The 18924-nt window shown below is 35.1% G+C and overlaps 1 protein-coding gene across 2 annotated transcripts in view; it reads left to right on the forward strand.

Moving 5' to 3' along the window:
* The window catches only part of DIAPH3 (diaphanous related formin 3), a 203289-nt gene that overhangs the window by 113511 nt on the left and 70854 nt on the right, over window positions 1-18924 (forward strand). For both annotated transcript variants that reach the window (XM_005426609.2, XM_031061588.1), the window contains 3 exons: window positions 5511-5635; window positions 14365-14529; window positions 18484-18619. In XM_005426609.2, coding sequence (XP_005426666.2) covers window positions 5511-5635; window positions 14365-14529; window positions 18484-18619 — 426 coding nt within the window. The remainder of the gene's footprint in view (window positions 1-5510; window positions 5636-14364; window positions 14530-18483; window positions 18620-18924) is intronic.

The raw sequence follows: 18924 nt of genomic DNA on the forward strand, positions 1-18924 counted from the left end.
TATCTGCTGAAATACAAAAAATATCGAATGAGTTACGCAGAAATCAATTGCAAGAGGTACCTTAAAATGGTGGAAAAGGCAATTAAAAAAAAAAGTTCAATGCATTGTGCAGATGTATAGACCCTTGAAGGCGAGAAAGTTTAATTTTAATAAGTAGGAAGGTGTTGAAGTTGCATTTAGATGTACATGTAGACTTGTGTATCTTGCTACCTATATACCTCAGGGAGTTTAATTTTAGAGCGACAATATTGGATAGAAGACTGATAAAAGTGGCCACTTTTAAACTTTTATTTTTAGCTCTACTAGACTGATATTCATTGCCATTCCATGCTAATAGTTCATTTGGAATCAATTATTAACCACTCTCACTGCATATTCAAAACAGTTAGTTATTAACAATTTTACCCTAAATTGTCTGCAAGTATGCAACACACTGCAGTCAGCTCAGCACTTTGTGGTCCCCAAGGAAGCAGGTGGTGAGGCTCAAGAATTCTTCAGCAAGGGAAGCTGCCACTCATGCAAGGGTCTTCTTTGTGCTCCCTCCTCTGAATTTAATTTCTTCTTTTATAAGATGGTTTTGTCTCTTGACAGATTGTGGTCCACCACTGTACCATATCACTGTGTGCTGTGTAACACTGGGGGACCTTGGTCCCTATGCTCAGGGCTGGTGCCACATCCTGTTGCTTGGCCATTTTTTCCTGCTTGCCTTAGCGGCTGCTTCTTTCTTTCAGTAGCAGCTCAGGGATGAATAACTGACAATCAGTGAATTGTCATTCAGGTGTTTCTGTTTTCAGCTGTTTCCCATATTAAGAATTTCTGAGCTTAAACTGACCATTAAAAAAAGAGATATGTTGTCAGACTGCATTTTTCCCAGGAGGCTTTTGAAGTTTATAACAAGTCCAGCAGGCCAGGATTCTTGAGGTAGTATAGGACATAGTTGCTGTAAGATCTGAGGCCTAATACTACTGGTGATAGTACTGGTGAACTGGGTACAAAAATGATTCCACATTGTTTACCAGTTACACTACATTGGTGTGCTCGTATTTGAATTAAAAATAGGAGACTAAAATCCTACTGAGATTTTTTTTTTCATGTGTGAAATCAACATTATTCTGGAAGGGAGAGTCTGAGTGCTAAAGAGCCAGTGGCATTGTCAGAGCTTTGGGAAAAAAAAAGATCTCAAAAAGAGTGTTGTATGCACCTTAGGCACACACACACAAAGAAGAAAGGGGAGAGAAAAGACAACAAAGGCAGAAAGTGGCTGTAGAGACAAGGGAAATCATTATTTTTGGAGAAAAAAAGTATAATTTTTATATTTTCAGTGCCATGTGACACTGAGTATATCCAAGTAGATCTTTTGCTACTTTTAATGGCTATTTCAGACCTTTGCTGGTGTTTACAGAAACACTCAATACTTTTCCTCTGCAATATTTCTTTTTTAGTGCTCTAAATCCACCTGAAAATATGGGTCAGTTTTTTCTTGTTGGTTTTGGGCTTTTTTTGGCTATGTTTTGTCATTTAAGTTTTCTTTTAAATGCTGCATTTATAATATGATGACAATTTTAGGGAATTATTCAGTAAACTCTGTCAGTCCAGTGTGATTTTCACATGGCAAAACTAACAGTACATTTCCAGAATATTTTTTAATAATATGGTATAATTTTTTGTATCAGGCTAGAGGTCAGTTTGTCACTGTCACTCTCTTAGAATAAAGGGGCCATAATAGCACAAGGGAAGCAAAAAACAGGTAGACAAGAGGATGAAAATCATGATTAGGAGATGGCAACATCCAAGCAAATTGTCATAGAGTGTAGGCATGATGTCTGAAGTACTGACTGATGCAAAAAGTAGCAAAAGGTTTGCAGCAATAAAAATGAGAGAACATGCAAGTGTTGCTTCATTTTGGAGAATTATTTCTACTAGATAAGATTAAACAGGTATGGGTTCAAAGCTAGATTAAATATTGTTTTATTTTTAAGCAAGAATAATGATCTGGGGATGGGAGAGATGGGAGTGAAAATTCTTCATAGAAATTTTTTTAAAGAAAAAAATTCAGAGTACTGTATTCTTATACTGTAAATACCAGTTTCATATTCTGCATCCTGAGATAATTGAGATGAAACTAGAAGTTTAGTAAGTACATTTTTTATCAAGTTTTGCTGTGACTATAGTAATGTTGTGCTACTACAGAATATTTAAGAAACCGAAAAAATAATGATTTGAGCAATTTCATGTCTCTTTATCTGACTTTATCGATATCAAGGTTTATAAAAGAAAGAATAATCCAACACAGAGAGAGGTTAATGAGAGTAGCATAAAATAAAAATTAATTTATTGGTAGCTTTGGTTATTAATTTATTTCTTTCAATCCCATAAAATCTGTGTTGACTTTAGTAAAGCACTTGATATTATGTACAATGGGAGAATATTCATTAGAATAAAAAGTAGAAGAAACAAAATACTGTCTTAAAAGGAACATGGTTAAAAAAAATTGTGATATTGCACCAATGAGCATGTCTGACACAGGGTTAGATAGTTTGCCGGATGAGAGGGGTATTGGGTTGTCATCACTGAGTTATCCTGAGGAAGCAGGATAAAGGAGATGAAAATCAATAGCATGAAGTACAAGATCGTGCATCTTGATACTGTAATAAGGGCTTTGGTCAAAAAAAAAAAAGAGGATATTTTATTGTAAGTTAATCAGATAATTTATTCCCAGAATAACTGGAGAAATTGTAATGCAAGAATTAAAGGGCTGGTGAGTCATCACCTGAAACACTGCAGAAATATTTGAAAACAGAAGCAGATGAAGAGTCTTCTGGTATAATTGTGGTATTAGAAAACCAGATTCAGAAGCCCTAAGAGTGAAGTTGTTTTAACCATGAAAAACAGATGGTGGGACATCTAATTATTGCTTACAAAAATAGCAGGAGCCATTCTGGAAGAGGACTGTGAGAGCTTAAGGGGGTATGAGCAGGTGTAAGTAGGAGATTGTTTAGGCACACATGCATTGTATTCAGCAAACAACTTGGCTTTGTGGGCTCACTGATATTCAGAACCCCAGGGTTCGACTTTGTTTTTTAACTAGCATTTGAGTTATGTACTTCAGTTTGGCTTGGGTTTATTTCTGAATCCTTCCAGGATTAGGGGTTAAAGTTAAGGAGGTTTTTTTTTTTCATTTTCTGCCATTCTTCTGTGTTCCTTCAGATTTTATACCATGGCTTTCAGAGTCACACAAGAAAAGACTGGCAATTATTTTATATTATCTTCTTTTGGAAGAGCTGATTATATTTACAGGTTGGATTTTTTTTTAATGTTTTCATTAAATTGAAAGCTGCAAAGACAGTGGTACCAAACTTAATAGCAGCATATTGTGAACTAGCCTTTATTTGAGGCTATCATCAGAAATATAGTCTTAAAGGAAAATATATCTAATAGTTATACACTGCTGAAATCAAAGGCATGCTGAAATCTTAAGTTCAAGAACAACCTAAGATCATGACAGAGGAAAAAGAACCTCTTCAGGACAAAACAGAGTTATAAAGATTCTTGATCAAACATGTAAATGTTCAATGTCAAAAAACCTGAAGAACTAGAGTGAAAAACTGGCTTTGCTGGAAGGAAGGGTTTGCAAATCTCTTGTATAGGATGTGTTAATCAGCTCTAGGCACTGAGTTATTTTGCTGAGTTTCTCATCTGGGTAAAAAAGTGTAGCTGTTACTCAGCTGCTACCTGCAGCTGGTGTAGAGGATTTTTTGGTGTGTTGGGCTTTTGTATTGTTTTTTAATTGGTGTTCCTTGCCAGGTCTCATAATTTTGACATTATATACTATATGTACTATGTGTGTATGTCACATTAATTTATACTATGAACCTTTATGCAAAATAAACGGTCTTGTGATGAGTCCAAGCAATAGTTAGATTAGGCACAAGTTGTTGTATTCTGTGTTTCTTAGCATCAATGACATAAAATGGTGTGTGCCTAACACTCAGATGCTTCTCATGACAGCAGAAGTATGACTTTCTATTAAAATCAGATTTGTTTCTGGGGTTGCTGAAGACTGAAACACGTCTTAGTCAACATTGTCAGCTTCTAATTTTAGCTATGCTCCCCACACAAAACAATTTTTTAACTACTGAAGCGAACTGACCTAACTGGTGATGATTTGCTGGGTCAAAACGTGCAAGTCTAATGTACAATTGAAAAACTATTTTTTAAGTAACCAGAGGTTTTTAAAAATGGTGATTATAAAGCAATTTATCACATTGCCATGGATCATTTTATAGTTGTCTTAACCTTTCTGCTGTGAATAGGATTGTAGTTGCTATGCAGCATTTTACTGTGGTAATTTGGGGACTCCATCAGGCTTTTATCAGAGAAGGATGTGTTTATTTTATGTATTTTATATTTTCTCTCACATAACTATTTGGTGGATGAAATTAGGTATCCACTACGCAGTGTAGTAACATCATAGGGATACAGACTTTCTCCAAGGAGTTTTTTTTTTAAGATGAAGATGAAGGTAACTATACCTTTACAGATATTTACACTATATTATGAATGAAAGAAATCATTAAAAAGAAAAAAAAAGTCTTTGGACTAGAATTCACAGTGTGTTCTTACATCTTTATATATTGCTCCTATGAAACTTAAATAAATGCTAAGTTGCCTTCATAAATTGAAAATAAATTTTAACCGATGGCAATAATATAGATCTAAGAAAGAACACATGTTAATTATCCTGAGATTACTCTGGTCACCTTGATATTTCAATCAACTATTTACAGATAAAGCATTCAACTTTACATGCATTGCTTCAATCTTTCTTTTCCTGACAAAGAAAACTTATACTTTTTCTTCATCCTTCTATAAATCCCTAATGTTTCAGCTCCACTCCTTTCTTTTTCCTAAGTCCCTGTGTTGCTCTGTTTTACCCTCTCAAATGCTTGGCCTGCACTTTTGCTCCAACAAATTCTGTTGTGTTTTTTACCATACATAGTGCTTTTAAACTAGAGAACTGAGGTTTAGGTTTTATTGATAGGTGTTTAATAGCCCAATTTTCTGTGTTTGAGAATCTTATTTTCTTTATGACCGTTCATAAAAATGTTTGTATTTTCTGTTTTAACAGAATGAGATGGAGAAAAGCTTTGTGGGGTGTTAGAATATCTTGAAAACTTGTCCTTTGGTTAATCAGAGGAGACAGACTGGCATATGTATATCTCAGGTTCCCTAAAACAGTGTTAATTGGAATGCAAAACCTTGGGCATAAAAACAGATGAAAATACAACATTCAAACAGCATACATCTAGTGAGAATAAGGAATCTGTGTAAGAGGGGAGAGCTGAACATTGTAGAGCGACCTCCTCATCTTGCATTGTAATTTGTCCAGTGTGCTTTTATTTCAGAATTAACAATGTAGCATGCTGACTTGGGTAAGGTTTTAACTCTTGCATTTTGGAAACAATGGATTTTGTTTAGTGTGTTAACAGAATGTATGTTCTGTATTTTAGTCTCAGCAGAAAACCTGGAGAAGAGCCTTAAGCATATGGAGCGGCAGCTTCAACAGCTTGAGAAGGATTTGCAGACTTTTCCTGTTCCTGAAGATAAGCACGATAAGTTTGTAGCAAAAATGTCAATATCCTTTGAGGCACTCTGCAAATCAAAAATCCCTAAGTAATTTTACTGCATTGCTTTAAATTTTAAATTTATTTGCATAACTTCTGTCTAGTTTGTACCATGTATTTTTGAAAAATATGACTTATTTTTCCTATTATCCATGTATGGATAAAAACTACATACATGAACAGTCCAATTAAAGGATTCCCCTGAAGTGGAATGAATGAGGGAAAAATGCTCACTGTCAGTATATGAGTTTCTTAACTTAGTAAAGAGAAGTTATAATAGGAATGTTAAGCACTCTAGTGTTACATGGTATTTTTATGTCAGAGTCTCTTAGAAAAATATATCTGTCACCCTGTGTCTCTCTGTTTTCTAGTGTATGCGTTACCATTGTGAATGTTTTTGTACATGCAACCACAGAACCAGAAAATTTCTGTTATTTCAGAAATGAGATTCATAGCTCATGAAAACTGTTTTCTGGTGTTATTTTTGCCAAAATTCTTTTTCTCACTATTTTATCCAAATCATGCAGCCAACTTCACTGCCTGTCTTTCATAAGAACACCTTGTGACATGAAGATAATTAATTAAACTGGAAAAAAAATTCTTTTGCTTAAACCTCTCTAGCAAATGTTGGCCATATATACTTGCCACCAAAACCAATCTGGAAGCAGAAATACGAGCAGACAGGTTGAAATTTGCTCTGCAGGCATGGTTAGATTGTTACCTAGCTGGAAGACTGCTTTGTTATGCACAAAGGCTGGAGGACTCAGGACACAGTCCTCTTTATTCATCTTGTCCTATTACACAAGCCTTGACCCCGAGGCCAGGTGGATGCACTTGCTCTTCCTGTGTGAGGGCCAGTTCTGTCTTTGTTAGATGCACTGCAACCCAAGTGTTTGCAACTTAGCTTCAGGCCTTCTGTGGCTGCTGTGGGTTATCTTAACCTTCCAGTGACGTTACTAATATTTTGTAAGGTTGGATATTTTGTTGTTGAGTTTTTTCAGTTTAATGTTGATGGTGATGCCCTTTTTTTCCCAGCTCAATGTGGTTTTGGGAGATACGTTGCAGCCCACCAGCATGGTGTCTCTACAGTATGAAGCATAAGTTTGATCCTGAAGAAACTGACAGCATAATAGGAGAACTAGGAGATGTGTCCTGAAGGCAAGAGATAAAATATTGCTAGGAAGTTAGAGGAAAATATATCCATGAGAGCTTTTGGAGAATATTGCTGGGACTTAAAAAGTCTGTGCTTTGTTTGGAAAATTATATGTAGTCTAACAAGTTAGGAATGGGAAGCACTTGTTAAAAAATCTAAACTATGAAAAAGGACAGGCCCTTCTTTATCTGTTAAAATATAATAGACTATTTCAGTTGGAAAGGACCTACAACAATAATCTAATCTGAAATAGTCATGATGCAGTCTCTTCAAATACCCTCTAACTTTGTATTTTTTTTCTAATGACTAGATCTTGAAGGAACAGTTAGTATTTAGCTTTCCTTGGATATGTAGTTATTAAAAAATATAAGAACTAAATTAGCAAAATTCAGTTGAGAATGAGTGAATCCTCCCAAAAATCTAAGGAGAGCAAGAGAAAAGTGGATAAATAAAGATGTAATGTATATATATTATATGCTAATACCAAACATCTGATATCCAAAAATAATTATGTAGGATACCTCATTTTCCTTTGTGTTAGGTGAGAAGTCAATAGAACATAACTGAATTCCCATTCACGTTTCAACAAGGTGTTTTCACAATGACTTATAAGGAAAGAAATTTCTTAGGTTAAAAAGTGGTTTCATTACTTTTTTTTTTGGATTAATATCTTTGAAAAAAAAATCCTCACATCAAAGCGAGATACTGATAGATGCTGACAAAGCAACAAGTGAACTTTAGTGATTATAGACTAATAGATCTGAAGGAGAAACACTGTATTAGAACAATTGGGAACAAATCCCAACAGTTGAGAACAAGTAGAAAACATAAACAACAAGATACTGTAAAAATCAGCAATATTCTTACATCATCAGTTCTTCCATTACCCCATCTCAAAAAGTGTAGTATATATCTACTGATGTGGCAGAGAATGGTGGCAACGAGCAGCAACTAGCAATAGGTTATAGAAAAGGAATGTTTTAATAGGGTAATACTCTGATGGTGGAAAATCAAAAAAGTTAAGAAAATACAGTAAAAATACTTGTACTTTTGTGTCCCATGCAGAAGGAAAGAGAGGAATATATTCTTTGTGTCTTTAAATAACCATGGGTTCATCCCATGTGAAATACTGTCTAGCAGGTTAAAACACACTAACAGAAATGTTTTCATGGACGACAGACAATTAAACTGAAAATGTGAATGAATTTCATATAAGGCCTAGATAGGTGGCTAAACAGTAGCCTAGAGGCAGCTTTTGTTCAGAAGAATGACTAACATACAGATTGCTAGAAACAGAATACTACATCACTTGAATTATCATGCTACATTTGCCAAGTTTTGTTTCCTCTTTGTTTTCCCTAATTGTTGGATATTGACTGCTGTCAGAAACTGGCAAAATAAATATTTGGTCTTAGAATAAATCAGTACAGGTAAAACCAAGTCTTAAGATCCGATTAGTGACTTGAGATCATATGCTGAAGTCAATAATACACATTTTATTTAACAGTAAATGGGGATGGGTAGAGGGAAAGGAAGGGCAATGTAAAGCAGGAGATAGTCAGTCCCCACTCGTGGATCCAGTGGTATGCTGTTAGTCTTTCTTCACCTGAGGCTTCTTGGTGATGGTGTCCTGAGGTGGTTCAAAACTTTTCACAATTTATACAGTTTAGCAAACAAATAAATTAATGCTCACTAGCTACACAGTTCTCTCACTGTTAGTCCTGTGCTCAGTCTTTCTCTTTGTTTGAGTTGATGCGTTTCTTGGTTCAATGGGTTGTGATCTTCCCCTGTCAAATTTACCTTCTACCCAACTGGAGCTGATTTCAGCACAGTTGCTGAATTGGCTTTCCTTGTGGAATAGAAATTTTGCATTCTTTGTGTCCATTATCAGTGATCCATTCTTCTCCTCCAGCTTTGTTACCTTCTCCTAGGTCTGAGATAAAACCCAACAATAGTACCACCTTTATCTTATCTTGAGTTCCTGTCACAGTGGCTTAATTTATACTCCCTCGGAGGCTTACTTGGGGTGGGGCTTCTTCAGTAGTCACAGTTGCCCATCTATCCCATAACTTGGGGTAATCTTTGTTCAACCAGTGATATTTGAATTTGTAGCTGCTTCTTTACACAGATTTCCACAGACGGAATTGTTGCCTAGATGCATTAACCAGGATTTGCTACCCAGATCTTACCTCTGCCAGGATAGAAACATCCTGTCACTCCCTCTGTGCTTATCTCATGGCAATGTTCTTCTGTGGCCTAAAGAGTGCGTGAGGCAGACAGCTGTGCTCTTTAAGTCCTTACACCAGCCATACTACATATTTCATTGTATTAGACTATTCAAAACCAATATTTTGAATAGTAAATATTATAAACAGAAGTAGTTTACCATCACCTACTACCTGACCCAGCAGACAGCAATTTCTTAACAGTGTAGTTGCCTACAGTTTCTAGTCATGTCTGTGAACACACTAATTAAAGCAGCTCACTTTTAGGAAAACAAGAACTTCAATAAATTACGAAGCTGAAAAGGTTTGATGTAAAGGTTAGATAATCCTGCACAGCATGATGAAACCTGGACCTGTCTTTACTTTTATTCCTATGACAAGGAAATCTGAATGGTGATGATGTCTTGAAAAGCATGCGGCTCATAAAAAGAAACCAGCAGGAAGTCTTAAAAAAGAAGGATAGTACTTTGTAGAAAATAATTTTTCATCCTGAGTACAATTAAGCTCCATGGACAAGCAGGCCATTACATCCTGTCGCTAAATATCACAACCCAAAGCCCCCTAATGAACTGATTAGCATTCTTGTTTCTTTAGGAATTCAGAGACATGCACAGTTAGTTCACTCTTTTATTGACAAAGTCTGTAATTATGAATATTTCTCCTATATATTAGATTGTGTTAATTTGTGAGCCATCGTGTGTATGCTAGCTGAAAAGAAATAGTTATTATCTCAATTCTTCTGTTTCCTTTAATTAGGGAAGTCAAAGAATATTGAATTGATATTGATCTAACGTATTAAATCCATCGAGTGAAATGTTCCATAAAAAGCACAGTGAACAAAATGCATTTGTATGTTCAAAATAAAAGTTTAGTGGGTTTAGGAAGAGTATTTAAATTGCATATTAAAAGTTTAATTAAGTGATTTAGTCAACATGCTGTTTATCAGTACAGCTCCCATCTTCTGATTTTCAAGGCAGCAGCTGAGAAAGTTTGAGCTTACTGATAAAAGTGGTGTTGATGGTGTTCTTTTACAGAAACTTATGGAACTAATACTTGAGAGGCAATCAGCTGATTGCTGCTTTTCAGCTAGGAAAAAAATCTTTTATTTTGATCAATTAGCTGTTCCTTTACCATTTAATTTGATTTGTTGACATTGCAGAAAGGGGAGGAAGAAGTAGTACTTAAATGATTCAGAGCCTAGGCTACCAAATGAGGTAAAAGAAACCCATTTCAGCTGCAGGGAAGGGACTTGCTGCCTCCAAACTCTTGGTTACTTAATTGACCTCATAATTTGAAGTTGCCCCTGTGCAACATAAATGAATCTGTAAGATGTCCTTGCATCCTCAGGACTTTGTGGATTACAGAACCTGAGCTCTTCAGGTAAAAAAAAGTTGTGTGTCACTCTTTGGTAGAAGGTCAAGATGTTAACTGTGTGGACAGGTAATGAGACAGGGCTTTGGCTACCAATGTAAATTTAATTTAAGTCTATACTTCTTTTAATATCTGGTCTGGACTTAAGGCATACATTATAGCTAGCACTGGTTTTACTTGTAATATATGATACATACACAGTGGATGCATCAGCTTTGTGTGAATACAAATACTTGCGAATTTGTTTTAGTATTATAACCTAGAGATAAGTAGGAGTGAATCAAAGAGAAGGTATTATTTGACAAATACTCTTCAGAAGGTACTGACTTAAAAATTGAAACATTTCTATGTGTTTCTTGAACTATTATTTTCAGATGCAGAATTCTTCTGTTGAACCTTGATATATGCATATAAAAAGAATTCTCTCTGACATGTATTCTTCAGAAAATTGCAATTATTTTCCCAAAATGTGAGAAATCCTTAACAGTCCTACAGCATTTACACTGCTTGCTCTTAGTAGAAGATAATTTGTTGAAATGGTTTGAAGTGACCACAAAGCATTTTGCACCAGTCTTCAAAAGGTTTGCCATGTTTTGTGGAGGCTGTTGTCATCTAGTATAGTGGCAGTCTCAGTCCCCTTTTGAAGATTCTTCTAAAATACAAGTGGTGAATACTGGCATCTTTTAAGAAAGTGTTTAGTAGAGATTAAAGTTATTCATCATCTTTTCTAGGGTAACAGCTGTTTTTAATTAGCTTGATATGCTACACTATATTAGTATTTTATATACACAGTGTATTAAAATCAGTATAAATTTCAGACAAGAAATTCACTGTGAAAAGATCTGCCAGAATATGCAAGACCAAACATACAGCAGTTAGAAGTTTTGTCACAGATCTTGTCTCAGCCGTGCAATGCTGTCCTGTTACATTAATTAGCAGATTGATCTGTAGTCCAGTGATTCCAAAAAAGCAGTCCACAAAGTAAAGCCATTTCAGAAAAAGTTAACAAATACCAAACTAGTTTATTTCATTTTCTTCCCACCTGTGTTGCAGCTCAGCTGTACTTCTGTCTTCATTCCTCCAAAACCAATGAATTGTGTAGTTGATAATGTGTATGTATGAACCTGTTTGTAATAATTATGGTTGGGATTGCTGTACTCAGTAGTATTCCCTGTTGTTTCCAGTTTAGTTAGAGTTGGCTAACAAAAGCCATATTTAAGGAGAAAAGGAAGAGGAGTTATTAAAAATACCTAAATTCAAGCACAGTCTCAGTAGAATGCCAAGAGCTTAGAGGTATCCCATAATGCACCAGATGGAAAATAAAAATCTCAGGATTCATCATGTCTGGCATTGAAATATTAGATAGCAAAACATCCTACCAGAATACTGTATTTTGTGTTTAAAATTATGCATCAAATATTCAAGGGGAGTCAGTTTTCAACAGTATAAGATTAACCATCTTTAACTGTATTAACATAGCACTATTAACATAGCTGTAATTTTAGCTGTGTCTTGAAGAATATCACAGAAATTTTCTCTCACTTCCTCCACTCCCCAGGTTTTCTTTTCAGGATATTTTTTTGAATTTACAAGATGAAGTCTACCTTTGACTGATAATTTCAACCCTTTTTTTGTTTTGCATCCTAGAAAATGAAAAATACTTGAGTGTTTAATATCTGGCATTTATGTAGAGAGACAGCAAAACTAATTTATCTAATTTTCCTTTACCCTTCACTCTGTGGAAACAAACACCCTCATAATTGTAAAAAACTATAATCTTTCATAAGATCTGTTACTAGTCAAAGAATCACAAATAATAAGTATCCTAAATTTTAGGATCAAAATTTAACCAGATGTAGGAATTATTTTTTCTAGTTTCACTCTTTTTTGTTGTTTTGGTTTGTTTGTGTTTTTGTGAACTGGTGACATTTCTTTTGATGGTCTTAGCTTGTTTTGTCACGTCTTGTTTTACATGATCCTTTTTTATATAGTCCTTGGGCAGCATTTGTAGACAAACCTCTCATCAACTTTCTTTGCTTTCCTACCAGTAGCTTTATAAGAGTCTGAATAATTTTTTAAGAATCTCAAGTGTAAAGATCAGTTTCCTGTGTGCTGTGCTCATCTTGGGAGCTGAGTAAAGGAGATTCAAATTGATGTAGAAGAAAAGAGGGCTGTCAGCATCAGTTCTCTTTGATCTGTTGCCAGCCAGTCAGCACAGGCAGTCTGGAGCTGCTTATGAGCTGCATCTTGTGAAGTTACTAAAAGCATGAAAAGAAGCTTGTACTGGCAAAAGAGCCACATTGAGAAAGTCTGAAATTAGGTGGTTGATGGTTGATGGAAGATGTATCTTTTTAAATTGTCGAATCTTGACTTAAGTTAGTCCTTTTTCACAAGACTGTCGTAGAGGAGGTTGTTCTGCACTTACATAATCAGCCAGTAGCCATTAGTGACTAATTAGAATATTGTGAAAGTGCATTATTTCTCCCTTCCTGCACATATCTGAGATCACTATTGTGTGAATTTCTGGCCGGGATTCTAAATCACAAAAAAAACCCAGGAACTTCTTACTTGGTATTTTTAAAGCAACCGTAACAAACCAGAAGGACACTTAACAATGCAACTGAAATGGAATTCAGCTTCTAAACAAAACTAAACTAACGAAGGAGTGCATTGTAAAAAACCTGAAGAGTGAAAACAGTTATCCAGCTGTAATACATTAATATGTACTGGTCACTAGAGGAGTTCCCCAGGGCTCAGTATTGAGGCTGGTCCTGTTCATCATCTTTATTGATAATCTGCACTACAGGACTGAGTTCACCCTCAAGCAAGTTTGCTAACAACACCAAATTGGGTGGGAGTGTTGATCTGTTGGAGGTAGAAAGGCTCTGGAGAGGGATCTGTGCAGCCTGGGATGATGGACTGAGGCCAGTAGTAGGAGATTCATTAAGAAAAAATGCCAGGTCCTGTGCTATTCTGTTGGTCTAGATTTTCATGCCCTTGATTAAAAATTCTATGCTTTATAAAGTGGCCATAGTGTATTTATTCTGTAGTAGAAAGTGTGCAAACACAGCAAATTCTCTTTTGCAGTAGATGTGGGCAATTTAGAGTAAAAATAAAATGGCTATTTCTTGACTTTTGTGGCATTCACTGCAGCAGAAAAATAATGGAACATAAATATTTATTTAGCTACCCTTCCATTAAAGTACACACTTCCTAAAGTTGCCCAACATAGAGAAATGGCTATGTATAATATTTTGTCTTTGAGCTTCTTTGGCAAACTACGTTATTCGAAGTCCTGAATAAACATAGGGGTTTTTATTTTATATGCAATATTTTGAAGCTGTTTTTAAATTGCTTATCTTTTATAGAATTAGTTTTATTGTTTTCACCTCTAATTTAATTAAGTTGTGTTGACATTGCGAATAGCCTTAGAAAAAGCATAAATACCTAATGCGGCCTTCAGGAACAGAAATAAATGCATTGCTGTTACAATGAAGTTTTTTATCTTTCATTATTTTTATTTTTAATACTGTTTATCAATATTTCTGTTTCTACTCTAATTTTAGTAGGGACTATAGTATTTATTGATAAAGTATTCAGGTTAATTATTGGTATCTGTACCTAAATTCTTAGGATGTAGTAATTTATATACCTAAGCATTTAGCTTCAATACGAAGACAATGATACTAAATAAACTACATGGGTGCTTGAAGTTAGATTAGTTACATACATTTCATTTCACTTCATAAGAAATTATGTAGTAATTGAATAACTTTAAAGTGGTTGAGATATTTTGATGAAAGTCCCTGAATTTATTCATAGGCTTAGTGTACACAGTAACTATCAGGAAGTATGTACAACATGGAAGGAATTCTTTTGGTCCTTATTTGAGGAAATAAGAAATGTGTATGACATACAAATCAATGTTAAATGAAAGCAGTGTTTTTGATTGGATTCACTGAGTATTCTTGCAGCCTTAACAGCAGTGTACAGCTTCCTAGTTCATGCCAAAGAAGACTTTCAGAAACTTTCACGGATGCATGAGAACATGGAAAAACTCTATCAGAGTGTGATGGGCTATTTTGCCATTGACCTGAAGAAAGTTTCGGTGGAGGAGTTTTTAACAGACTTAAACAACTTCAGGATGATGTTCACGGTACAATATGTTTATTTTATACCTAATGTTTCTTAGAAGTTATATTTTGTAGCCTTATCTATATGTGTGAATTTAGATAATAAGCTGATTTGTGTCACATCTGGCTTCTTATTACACAGCTGAACTTACTGACTACGCTCCTGCAGGAATATTGTATGAGCATGAGTCTTGTGACAAAATCTGGAGGAATGATCCAGCTAATGCCTATGGATCAAAAGAAAAAAGATTGAAAGATTCACTTAGTCATTCTGCCACCTACTCCTTATTTGAGCCTAGTCATTACAACTTATCATTACAACACATGTATTTAGGTTCTTTGCATGTTCCCCAGTCTTGTTTGGTTTTACTTGTTTGGTTGGGTTTTTTAATGATTTCAGACAGGTCTGAAGATATAGGTGGAGAAAATTACTTCTTTCACAGGTATTGGGAGACAGTTTGAAATTCATATAATTCATATCCATCCGTTTTGAGGAAAGCGCTTAAACTGGAACCAATATTTAGCAACCATTTGGAACATGTAATGATTTCTAATCCTCTGCTGCTTCAGAGTTTCACAACTAAAAACCAAGATACTATTCAATTGCAATAATTTTGCTTGACAAGTTACATGATTTTTGGGAACAGGGGCATTGTGTTTTCCTAACTTGATCAGTGCCTAATATGAAGCTCAGTAGTCTGATTTCAGAATTAATAAATATTACAAAATAGTTATATTACTTTAATTTCTGATGTTTAAACCATACCTCTGATGCAAATGTAGAATTTTAAATGCTTGGGTTCATGTTGAGTTGGAGGCTCTAAGAAGGTGGTTGTGCTTTGCATTAGTTTTCTCATATTTCTTCTTTGTGTCTTTAAAATTAGCACTGATGCTAGCCTCTACTTCACAGCAGTTTCATGAAGATAGATTAATTAACGCTTCACAACAGTTAGGTATTATTGATGAGCATGATAGAAGAAACCTTGAGGAAAATTAATAATTCTGTCTTGCAGAGCACTTTGAAGGCTATATGAAAAAGATGTGTAGATAAGGCATGAAACCCCCTATCATTCAATGACACTAATCCAAATCTTGAGTAGCTGCTCAGTTTTTCAGAAAAGATTTTTGAGATGCCTAGGATGAGACAAATGAGCTGATTTTCAAAATTGTTTAGTATTGGGGTTTATTACTGAAGGAAACTGAAGGTGATGGTTATCTTAGAAAATTTAGTCCAGAAGACTTGTAAATTTAGTGCTGAAAAATCATTGGATTATTATGAAGCCCAAACTAAAAGATGACTCATCACCAGTAGGTATGGGAGAGTGAAGTTCAGTCAACTTGTTGTCATGCAAAGTTGATTATTTACGTGAAGTATTTTCCTACTTATAGTTATTTTTTTCCATTCTTAATTAATGAAAATGTATTAAAAAGTTTTAAAAATCTCTATGTTTAAATCTGGAGCCCTAGACTTGAGTTTCTTAGCTAACTTTGATTTACACTTTGTATTTCAGTGTTATTTGGTAGCTGTGACAACTATTATTTGCTCTCTGTGAGCACCAAATCTAGAGTACAGTTACTTGGCCAGATCCACAAAAAGGGGTGAAGCATCTTGCCTTCAGAGACTTTAGCTTCCACAGCTAAATTACTGGTACACTCAGTGGAACATCTTAGGTATCAGATATCCCTGTTAACCTCCCTGTCTACTTTCACAGCATCATGGGTACTGCTAACAAGTTCATTCCTTTCCTGGGAAGGATAGCTTTCATGATGAAGAAATTGTCTAATGGTTAGAATTTTCCTCCAGTTGTAGGAAAGGGAGCAAACACACCTTGACGTGACAGCTCTTCTGTCTAAGACTAAGCTAATCAGGCTAATCATAGGGTATAGAATCCCCTTGCTCCTATTGGTGCTAGGTTACTCTTCAGCAGAGGCATAACTTCAAGAACCAGAAGAAGAGCAACAGAGTCTAGGGTACAGTAAAAGTGTACCCTAGACTCTGTTTTTCCTTTATATGAAGCAAATACTTAAATGAAAATTAGAAATTACCCTGGGAGTTTGAAGAGAGAACCCAAGAATGCCTCCAGTTTGGAAAATCAGGGTCTTGGCATTCCATTTACATTTCTTGTTGAAAACACATGGGACATGTTGGATAGAATCTGGCCTCAGGGCATATTTGTATGAGAGTTTGAGTGTCTAATCTTGTGTTTTAGTCAAAGGAGATGCATACTTAATTCATTTAGTGGAATTTGGAAAGCTGTCTACCTGATGTCTCAAAGGAGATGTAACAACAGAAGTACCCGGTATCCTGGAGAAGCATCTTAAATAGTACTCAAGACATCATCAGCCTGAAATTTCAAGCTTTGACATAGAATTTGTGGAAAATTGGTTTCCTGTTAGAGAAAGGCTGAGGGCAAGGTGTGATACTCCAAAGCATCCCATTTGCACTGCATATGAAGGTATAAGCTATTGAGTCAGGCCCACTTGTTCAATGTGGTTAAAAAGAATAGACATCTGCATTTGAATGACTGCAGTCTGAGGCTGAGTCCTACTGATATTATTTTTGGGGGAAAAGTAGGTGCAAAGTAGAAACTTCCTTCGTCACTCTATAAGGAAAGTGTGTAATTTCTGCCAGTATTGTACTTGTCGAGTACCAGGTCCCATTTGAATTTTATCCAGTAGTTTATTCTATAGAATGCCCAGTCTGAAAATCAGCAAATAATTTGTCAAAATTATTTTAATCAAAAATTCTAGCATTTTTTAGGAAACGTCTACCCTGTTCTCCCTGAATCAAGAAATTTGACAGAGGTGACTTTGGAGGAGTCACTGTGAAAGTACAGTTTTGCTTGGTATAAAAAATCCATTCCATTGTCATTTTTCATGATGGAAAGCTTACTCTTCTTCAGTTATCCAACACAAGTATTTCTTCACAAGCTTTATGTGCTGGTTTTTTTCCCCCTTCTTTTGGTCACTCTCTATGGCAGTGATGCTGCAAACAGTGCCTGTGTGCCTGTGCAAGTATTGCTGTAATCCAGATTTGTCTGTACTATGTAATACTTGGCAGCCCATTTTTTCTTTCCTGAGTGCAGTCTGGATGTTTTCCTGCTAAAAACAAATGAGCTGCAAAATTGCAGCTTTTGCCTCAGACCTTGTGAAGATGTTAGCCATTTTGTAACAGGGGACATTTTAATATATTATCAAAGTCAGGGTTCTGTGTAGCTGTTCTGAATAAAACAACTTTCTGCAATAAAGAATAGGTGCACTTTAATGCAAATGTAGATTCTTAGAGCACTGAGAATTTACCAGTGTACATAGCTAACATTAAAATAATGAAAAGGTAATCCCAAAATACTTTTGTTAAAAATGTATTGAATGTAATAGAGTTCTTTTGCTTAGTGTCTGAATATGCTAAACGTTTTTATTTCAAAACTCTGAAACTCATTGTTCTGTTTTAGCTTCAGTGGAAGTTTTGGAGTACATATTTATAATTCCAAATAAACAGTATTTTACAAAAATTAACCAGAATTTTTAAACTCAGTGAATTAATGCATATATTGATAAGAATAAGAAAAATGCAACTCTGTTACACAGGCAGCCTTGTTTTGCTTAGTATAGTGGCAGCATGAGAAAGAAGAAAGTGTTGAAATTGTTTTAGAACTACAAATCGTAACATACATTTTTGTAGAACAAGGTGGTTTAGACATTTTGACTTCTTCGTACATGTGTATTCTTAAGATGCATTTCTTGCTGAATTTATAAACCTCATTTGGGAGCAATTAGTATGCTTTTAATGTATTTATTCTGAATTTGCTTACTCTTCTGAATAAAATATTCTAAATATGGAATGTGAAATACTTACTTGATAAATTAAGGTTAGTTAGGGGGTTACAGTTTGAAAGCTGTTTTCTTTGTTTTTAAGGTTCAGCTTTGTTTTTTCTAAGACTTCCATTTTAATGGAACTCTATTACCTTTTTTCATAGCAAGCAGTAAAAGAAAATATGAGGAGAAGGGAAGCAGAAGAAAAACAGAGACGTGCTAAAATAGCTAAGGAGAAGGCAGAAAAAGAAAAACTAGAGAGACAACAAAAGAAAAAACGCTTGTTAGAAATGAAAACAGGTAAGTGATGTAGAAAACACATTTGACCAAGCATTTTACTGGAAATAAATCTTCTATTTTTTCATTATCTGAATTTGCTATGAGAAGAAAAAAAACAACAAAGTAGATGAATGCTTTTTCATTGATCAAAGTTTTCAGCAAAGAGGTGTTTAAATTTTCGGTTTTTTTAAATGAGCTTTCCTAATCGCCTGGAGTTTTGAGTTATAAAATAACTCAAATTGCTGCTTTTTATTTTTCCCTTGGAATATATTGAACCTTGTGTGACCACGTGTAAGTTCAGTTATGCTCAAAACCCTTTATGTTAT

Source organism: Geospiza fortis, unplaced genomic scaffold, assembly GCF_000277835.1.
Source record: "Geospiza fortis unplaced genomic scaffold, GeoFor_1.0 scaffold191, whole genome shotgun sequence".
In the NCBI taxonomy this organism is placed as follows: domain Eukaryota; kingdom Metazoa; phylum Chordata; class Aves; order Passeriformes; family Thraupidae; genus Geospiza; species Geospiza fortis.